This window comes from Glycine max, chromosome 7, assembly GCF_000004515.6.
Source record: "Glycine max cultivar Williams 82 chromosome 7, Glycine_max_v4.0, whole genome shotgun sequence".
NCBI lineage: Eukaryota > Viridiplantae > Streptophyta > Magnoliopsida > Fabales > Fabaceae > Glycine > Glycine max.
In genome coordinates this window covers 37037317-37046811 of record NC_038243.2, presented here as the reverse complement: position 1 = coordinate 37046811, position 9495 = coordinate 37037317, and the positions used below count along the sequence as shown (strand labels likewise).

General features: G+C 34.1%; 2 protein-coding genes across 2 annotated transcripts; one reads left to right on the top strand and one right to left on the bottom strand.

The window, feature by feature from the left end:
- Positions 1-2117: 2117 nt before the first annotated feature.
- On the top strand, positions 2118-3638 carry LOC100787641 (uncharacterized protein C6G9.01c). The gene is made up of 2 exons (XM_003529288.5): positions 2118-2537; positions 2914-3638. Exon 2 carries the CDS (start codon positions 2930-2932, stop codon positions 3314-3316), a length of 387 nt encoding a protein of 128 aa, XP_003529336.1. The 5' UTR covers positions 2118-2537; positions 2914-2929; the 3' UTR covers positions 3317-3638.
- A 1973-nt stretch (positions 3639-5611) lies between these two features.
- Positions 5612-8258, bottom strand: LOC100786559 (40S ribosomal protein S6). The gene is made up of 6 exons (NM_001354773.1): positions 8170-8258; positions 8025-8089; positions 7381-7438; positions 7170-7278; positions 6605-6877; positions 5612-6090 (listed from the first exon to the last, which is right to left on the bottom strand). Exons 1-6 carry the CDS (start codon positions 8173-8175, stop codon positions 5852-5854), a joined length of 750 nt encoding a protein of 249 aa, NP_001341702.1. The 5' UTR covers positions 8176-8258; the 3' UTR covers positions 5612-5851.
- Positions 8259-9495: the final 1237 nt, after the last annotated feature.

The following is a 9495-nucleotide window of genomic DNA, read 5'->3' as shown; positions in this document are numbered from 1 at the left end:
TGCACCGTTGCAACATTAATAAGTAAATATATTCATCATAATTGTGATTATAATTATTAAAACCAATCAACAAATATTGGTTGCAGGAAAAATAAAACAATTAGTTTTATTTATAGGATTAAATTAATGTTAAAGGGAAAAAAAGTGAGACGGCAGAGAGTAGAAAAACAACCGTAGAATTAAAATTGTGCTATTAAAGTAATTAAATTAAAAAGATTTCATGAAAAACATAAATATTATATTAAGAGTAGACATACAAGCACGACAATGCCTGTATATCTATATTTTTATTATGTTAAATTTGATATTTATATATTTCTCTCATTATGCATTGACAACTATATTAGTTTTACTCAAATAATTAATTTTTTAATACATGAATATCGATATATTTTTCTTTTTTCTTTGTGTCTATTTTATTTTTTGTAATATGATAATTTAATATATTATTTTATATAGTGAAATATACGAAAAGAATAAAACAGATTTTAAGATTTTTGAAGTTGAAGTGCTTCTTTTTTATAAAACATATTTTCATATTTCTAATTATAAAATGCTAAATTAGAGAAACAAAAGAATTTCAAAGCTAAACCCCTAGGTTCTAACAAATGTGAGTTTTCAGATTTTGCTATAAAATGAAAGAAATTGTAATGGAAAAAGATTTTAAAACTAAATGAAAACTCACATAAATAAATAAACAAATTATATTTAAGGGAAATCACAATCACAACAACCATACATAAAAGAATAATTTTAATCATTGGCCGTTTCCATGAAACTTTTTCTTCTACGTACGTGAAATTCTTATAACTTATCCATCACCATCTAAAATAAAAATCTACGAAACTTCACATTTGTGAAAAATGTTACCTTTACTTTTAGATACCATTTTTGCCAACATAACCTTCGTTAAACTTCCCAAATGGGTTGATTGGTCATGCACACTATTCCAATGATTAATTCATAAAAACTTGTTGCCTGCCCAGGATTGATTCGTTGTGTTGGTTTTCTTAGGAATAGTTAAACACACAGATCATATTATATATCAGGGAACAAAGGAGAATATCACATATAGATAGCAAATTTTTATGTATAAATTTTTTATATTTATACATACGCAGGCTTACACTTCTAACATACATGAGCAAGAACAAATTAAAGTATATGCATAAGCAAAATCCAAACCACATTTCATGGAGATTTCTATCACCCTCTACTTTCCTCATCAACATATAGAAATTTGATATTACAATTTAACTCAAAACCTTAAACTCAGGTTTATGAGTCTTCTCCTTACTTATATAATGTTTAACTTTTTCACTTCTACTCGATGTGGGACTTCACCTCATACTTGTGCTCCAACATAGACACATGAACCTAAAATGAGTTTAACTATATATGATGTTTACCAACATTGCTTATAAAATTCAAACACAAGTAGGGATTAAAAATAAGAATGAAAATGCAGTGAAGAAAAGAACATACTTGAGTCATACTATAGTTGCAGGCAAAGCCATGTAGAATACAGATCTTGGGATCGACATTGAGCTACGAAGTACGGACACTCCAGTCCCTTGCCGTGTCCGGTGTCCGACACGCGTCCGTGTCAGTGTCCGACACCGACACAACACCCGTACTACGTTCTATATTTTGGACAATACAGGTGTCCACGTGTCCGTATCCGTGTCGTGTCCGTGTCGATGTTGATGTTTCATAGACATTGAGAACTCACTCGCCTTTTCTATGATTGTTGTCATTGATTTTGAAGGAGAAGTAGCAAATCAATGAGAAGAATAATGGTTGCGGTTTGGCAGAAGAAGAGGGAGAGATAGGAGAGGTTGAATAGAAATTGCAATTGGTTTGGGAGTGAGGGAGCCATAAGTCAGAGAAGTGCAGTTACACATGACCAGTTTGTAACATGAATAAAAGAGAGTGTGCAATTACACATAAACAGCTGAGGGGAAAGATAATAATAATAATTTTCTAATTAATTTAGGGATAAAAATATCAAACCAAATGTATACACTAAACAAAAATATCTCCTTTATATATTATTTAAATGTGTACACCATATCCCTTTATATATTATATATTATAGATAACCCAAAATCTGAATATATTATATAAATGTGTACACCATACACCTTTATATATTATATATTATAGATAACCCTAAATCTGAAACTACCTTCACTCCGCTCTGCCACGGCTGAGAAAATAGCGACGCGGAAGCACGCTCGTCTTCACGATCCGGCGCGGCGTGTCCTGCGATTCCGCTCTCCGACGAGTCGGCGCAGGGTAAAGAATCGCGCGATTCGTCTGGAAATCGAGATTCTAGCACGATTCATCCCAGATATAGAGATTCAACCACGATTCTGGAACAAAAACGAAACAACCTCCGATTCGTATCGGTAGCAGCTGGAATCGTATCGAATCGTGCGATACGTATCGTGAATCGTACGATACTAACTACCGTGCTACCGGGTGCTTTGCTCTTCAATTCTGCAGAAATTCAGATTGGTCAATTAAATTAAGGGGTAATGGGTTTGTTGGAACATAGGCTTGGCTTGAGTTAGATTTTTGTCACAACTTGAACGATAAGTTCTTGTTGATTTTCATTCTTTACTTTCTTCATTTTTTTCATCCTTACCTTTAAAATCTGATATTGCTGGTTTTGGTTAGGTAACTTTGGTTCTATATTTTTCTCTTTGTATTGTAATGTATCCATTCATTATTTGCTCCTTTATGAATATCCAAAATGAGAATCTAAATCTGAAATAAGAAATTGCTGGACCTAGCAATTTTGGTTTCAAATCTTGAACCTGCTGGTCCTAATCTTCTTTTGCGAGTGCTTTCCTTCTTTGTGTTTGTTGAATATTTCAGTACTCAGAAAGGTTGTAACATGATATGCAGCTTTCTTTTCACTCCAATGACGAAGAAGAATTCTAAAAAGACAACAAGCCAGTTACAAGAGAATACTGTTGCAGAAGAGGAGAGACCTTCTTCTACACCCAAAAAAGCAGTTAATGAAATTGATGAAATATTCGCTGGAAAAAAGAGGAAGAAATCTGAAATGGTAAACACCGGAAAACCTGATGAAGTAACTAAGAAGACTGACAAAACGAAGAAGAAAAAGAAGAATATGAAGAGGAAAACCTATGGGTCAGATGATGGCAAGTTTGTAGACCGGCCTTCTCGACCAAGAAAGAAAACAGAGGATGGACTTACCATCTACACCGAAGAGGAGTTAGGTATTAGTAATGCAGATGCTGGAAATACCCCTCTCTGCCCATTTGATTGCTCTTGTTGCTTTTGATGGTAGCTGTATAATGTTATATGCACTTAATTCCTTGCTGTGGTGATTGACAGTGTTGTGATTGTCACTTACAGTCTTGGATTTGTAAGCTAGGGACATAGCTTTTCCTTTATTACATTTATAGTTGGGCCTAAAATGGCTTGAGTTATCATGTGCTAAGCTTGAATTCTTTAGATCTAGATATGATTCATCAGGTGATTTCAGGTAGAATTTTGCAGCAATTGATCTGCCTCCCATGTAACACAATTGTTTAAGCATTACACTCATGCCAGCATTTTTGAGAAATTTACTGTAAAAGGAGGAAGTGTGCTTCTGGGTGCTAGAATTGTCTGTTATATATATTTTAAATCTTGGCATTTTCTCATGTTTAACCAAACCCAACTTTATGAATATATACCAACCAAAAATTGCCTAGCATCTTTACTTGCTTGAAACATTGATAGTTGAGTTGGTATTATTAGTATGTTTTGTAACTTCATAAGTCTGGTTTTTACCCCCCCGAGAGGGAAATCAATTACTCCTGTCATCATGGTGCATTGGTATGATGGGTCCATCCTTCATCACTCCTCTTTCAATTTGGTATTTTGTGTAACTGGGTAATATTTGTGTCGTTGGTCAAGTATATTACCCCTGGCCAAGCATAGAGTGTGTTACAAACTACACTTGAGAATGCACTATTGAAGGTCTCACGTACTGTTGATTTGCTGGTCACTTTTAATATAATTACTAAATATGAATCTAGTCCATATTAAATGTGGTAACTCAATCATATCCTCTCAGGCTAGTTCATCCTTTTAACAAAGCCAAAGAACAAACAAAAAAAAAAATCCTTTGCGCATACTACTTCTCAGTGTATTTGGTCTGGCAACCTGACCATAAAGTCTCCATCTCTATACCAAGATCCTATTTGTTCCATTTCCCGTATCGATGCTTCATATACAATTTGTGCTTACCATTCTTATAAGCACCTGAAGAAGTCAAAAGTGTAACTAAACCTTACAAATTTAAAAAACAAATACTACTTATTATCATCATAAATATTAAGTCGTTATGAAGGCATAAATAATAGCATTACCTCCAGTCGATCGAAAATAGATTATCATCTCTTTTGCTTAAACCCACCTAAGTCTTAAATAAGTAGCTCTACAAACTACAAACAAGAATAATTTGTCTCAGCTTCCACTATTGCAAAAGTTATGTGGACTATCTAATTATTATCATCCTTTACGAGAGCTACTAGTAATCGTCCACTATAAACACCGTTCTAAAAATTCATCCAATCTTGTTAATGACTTATATATGTACTTAAAAAGTCAGTCTTACATGCCTAAAAACAGACAAATATGATATAACTTGTGTAACATTAGGACCTTTGCCTTTTGATCGACTATTGAATATGGAATAAATTATATTGCGAGGAGATACTTGTCTTGTTTGTGTTCACGGTTCCCATTGAGTATCAAATAATTTGGTATCAATATTGTGACCAACAAAAAAAGCATTTGCCTCTTATAACATTTATCACAACACAATGTTGTTAGGAATACTCTTTAGTTCTTCAGCATGGTTATGCTCCTTAAATTCCTCAAACCATTTTCTAGCTTGTTCTGTTAGACTGTTTGGTTTAAGGTGCGAGAAGAGAAATTAGAGAAAAAATTTATACTTTTTAATGTTATAGATTTTAATAAGTTGGAATATGATTCGATGAAATCAAAGGTTTGAGAGGAAGGACTTTTAGCTTATTACAACATTAAAAACATTCTAAATATAAAAGAAATTCTAAAACATTTTTTTAAAATCTTTAATAAGGGCTAAAATTATAGATTTTAGAAACGTACCAACTTACTTACCAATCGGTAACTAAAAATAATAGCCATAGATATTTTTTTAGCACTAATTTTTTTAAAAATAATAACTACGACTCCAAAAGTGAAACACAACTCGGTTATTGAGAAAATAAAAAATTGATATTACATATTCGTTTATATATACATACATACCAAATCATGAAATTAAACATCAACTATAATTTTCAGCAATGATTAAAATTACTTAATTCAGTCTAAATCATTTGACGAGCCAGTAATTAAAACCTAGTAGCACACCAATTTCAAGCTGCAGCATGTTAGAACCAGTCCTAAACATAAAACTACAATTTTTTTTACTGTATACAAGATTTAATTTGATTTCAGTAAAAAAAATAAAAATTGAGGTCATATTTAGAATCTGCGACTACCTTTCGATTTGGGCAATTTTGCCAAGTGAAAAAACCTGTACATTGCGCCCTACAAGCTTACAAAAGAGATTTTGTTCATGTTAATCACGGCGGGGTAAAATGAAAAGGATGATGCATCTTTATAGAAACCAACAACACATCAATTCGATTGAACTCTAAAAATCATTGCAAAATACTTAAATGAACTCAAATGTATTTAAAGTAAAAAACCATAAATGTTTATCATAATCGCCCTCAAACAAGACTACCAAAAACTACGGTGAAGTTTAAACTTCACCATATCTCTACCAGGAAGCAACCTATGCTGTAACAGTTGGTTTGGCAGCACTGGAGAGTTTGGATCTCCGCTTCGCCAAGCTCTCACTCCGGCGATCTCTCTGCTCCTTCAATCTGGAAGCGAGGAGTTTTTGATACTCTGCTGCTTCTGATTTTGCCTTAGCAATTCTCTTCTTCTTGTCGGCAATCCTTGCTCGTTTCCTTTGGAGTGTCAAAGGAGTGACTAGTCGTTGAATCTTTGGAGCTTTGCTCACTTTTTTCCCTGCAAACAAGTATTCATTACTCAGACTATAATTCATCTCAAATCATGGCCAATTTAATTGGATGTCCATGAAGAGTCCATAAATGTTGAGTAAAAGTGTAAAACATTTTTTATATTTAAATAGATCCCCTATCAGACCATAACATAAGCATGCATTACTTGGTTTCATATTTGGAACTGAACAAGGAGATTGTTTCTAAATAGAAAATGTTACATTGACAACTTTCCAAGGACTGAGATAAAGCAACACTATGAGTAAAAGTCAAGTTTTGCTTTCACTGAAAAATTAAAAATAAAATTACAATTCCACAATAGAAAATACAACTATGTGATAAGAATATCCATCAAACAGATGAATAAATTCAAACTTGGAACTAGGTAGTTGATACTCGATACACAATAGGATTATAGGAGTGAGTTACTTCCAACATTGTTTTTCATAAGCAAATATATTTTCCCTATCTGCCCAGCATACATACACAGATAGAGAATTTGTGGACCTCAGGAAACTTACCAGCTTTTGTTGTAAAGGTTCGACGGTATGTGTTAACATACTTTCTCACGTCGTCCTCCTTGGACAGGTTGAACAGCTTACGGATTTTGGATGCTCTCTTAGGACCCCTCATCCTTGGCTTCTCAACATCAGTGAGACCTGGCAAATCACTCTCACCCTTCTTCACAATTACCAGGTTCAAAACAGAGAGATCTGGACTGACAATGCAACCACGAACAGACTTCCTTCTACGCTCTCCATTGCGCCTTCCATATCCACGGAAACAAGGAGTTCCTGCTCAAATGCAAAAAACATTAACAAGTCTGCAAATAAACATGGCTGAGAATCCTGCAATGAAAAGGTTTCTAGTTAAAGCTAAAAATCATTGCATAAAGACATAGGCATTCTCCAACAACAACGACACAAAATAGGAAGTAAAGAAAGAAGCAGGTACAGAGAGAGGAATCCATTCTAAAATTATCAAGGCCGCAGCCAAATGCAGAACATGGCAGTTGGATCAATGCTGCCAACATCAATCAATTATAAACCAAAACAACAATAGATTGAAGCAGTAGAACATTCCTACCTCTATGGAGCAAAAGTCGAACACGACCAGGGGTCAGCACTCCCTGCTTCATAGGGAATCCTTGTTTGTCACACCCACCGGTGATTTTGAAAACATATCCTTTAAACTCCTTCAGTGGCAAAGTTATAGAGGTTAATAGATCATTTCTTAATGCTCCACAAAAAATAGGAACAGACACAGATATAATAAGATTTCCAGCTAACGAGCATACCTCACCCAGAGCATCACCAAGAACCTCCTGGGAGATCCTCTTGTCCCAAAATGCTCGACTGCAATATATAGCATAAGAATACAATAACAGAGGTTGGTCCAGTGGTGAAGGGAGAAGGGAAGGGGGGAGAGATCGCGGGTTCAAATTTCCCCGCTAAAAAAACTAACAATACTAACAACTAGCATTTACCGATAAAAAAACCATAACAGACTAACAAGTCACTTAAAAATCCCCCATAAGAAACTAACAAAGAAACAAACTTCCCATAGTAACTACACAGAGTAATAGTGAAATTCAAATTCCCACGAATATCAAGTCAACAAAGACAAAATGTTCATTATGCATGCATTTCCTCAAATCTATGGAGAAGCAGATAACATGCTTGCACTACATAAAGCTAACAAATTTTAATAGGAAAAAAAGCCAACCATAAGAAAGCAACAATTAAACTCAAAATCCCTTTTGCAAATTCGAAATCGTAATCAATAGGAGTCCCAAACACAGAGCACAAAACAACATTGAAGTAAATCTTCGTTTCTGAGCATCCCCGCTTTAAAGTAACGATTTTTCTTCTAAGCACAACACAAGACACGCGATCAGAAGAGTGATACAAATGAAAATTGAAGAGAGAGTGAAATGATTACAGCTTCAGGTCGTCATCGATTTCCAGCTTCTTCTGGCACCCAGTGGTGGGATTTGCAATGTTGAACTGTAGAAAAATCGAATATGTTTCAGCGATAAACACACAAAAATCCAAACAGGGAAGCAATTAGGGTTTAGAGACAACACCTTCATTTTGCAATCTTGTGCTGATCCCGCCGCGCCTAACTCGCTGCGTGCGTTTGGAAACTATAATATACCGTAAACTCGGTAACGACAAAAAAGGATAGGGTTTACACTTTGGGCTTATATGTCCACTTTTGCTTCCTGTGCACCCCCATTGAAAACTTGAATAGACAAAAATACCCTTTTCTTCTTTCGTTCTTTTTCCGGGTCTAGTTATCATTCCGCATCGGAGATCTGGAATAGACAAAAAATTAGCACTTCTGAATTGTCAATTTTGGATTTATTCATACATAAATTTGGAATGGGGCGAAAGCCTGATGGAGCAATGACGCGTGAAGGCATCCAAATTTTATGCTTATGTATGGATATTTCTAGAATTATGCATACATGATTTCGGATTGTCATACACGTAAATATGAATTCCCAATTCCAAAATAATGCATACATAATCTGAAAGTGCTAAATTTTTTGTCTATTCTAGATTCTCTAATTCATAATGATAACGAAATATGAAAATAAAAAACCATGCAACTTGCCTCTTCGATGCAAATAAATGGACGATGACCCATGGAGGGAAACTATACTGTCGGAGGCTTTCAAACAGAGGAAAAGGGAGCAATTGTGGTGACAACGGAGGAAAAGGAAGCAATGGTGGTGGTAGTACAAAGGTTCCATGGAGGTTAATCTTGAAATATTTGAAAATAAGTGGTACAAATAGCAAACAATGGGGTGTAGGAAGTAATTATCTTGTTTTTGTCAAATCATGCTTAACAAAGTCTCCCTAAGATATGCTCAACAAAAAATCTTACTGACATATATAACAAAAATACATTTTTGTTTTGTATCTCGATAAATCTTATGGAAATACACAACAAAAACATGAATTTGTCAAAATATTCAATGAAAACAACCATCTATTGTATTATAAGGATGTCAAACATAAAGAGTACTTTCATAGAAAAACAAATTTTAAAAGTAGAGGGATTTAAAAGCAATTTGGTGGTGTCAATAGTATTCACCCCAAAAACCAAATATATTATATTTAGGGGTGTCAATAGTAATACCCCTAATACTTTTTTCTCTTGCTAATATTTTTAGTCTCTCTTATCTATTAACAATATTAATTGATAAGGTAACAGATATGTTGGCAACCTAGTAACTTATCATGTCTTCAAAAAATTGGATGAAACAATCATGTATAATTTTTAGTAAAGTGTTTTCAATCCCTCATTAACTAGTTTGACATTGATAATTATTTTTAACAAGTGAGAAATTAAAAATATAGTTTATCCAAAAAAAAATAGTGTGATTGTCTCATTAGACTCCTTA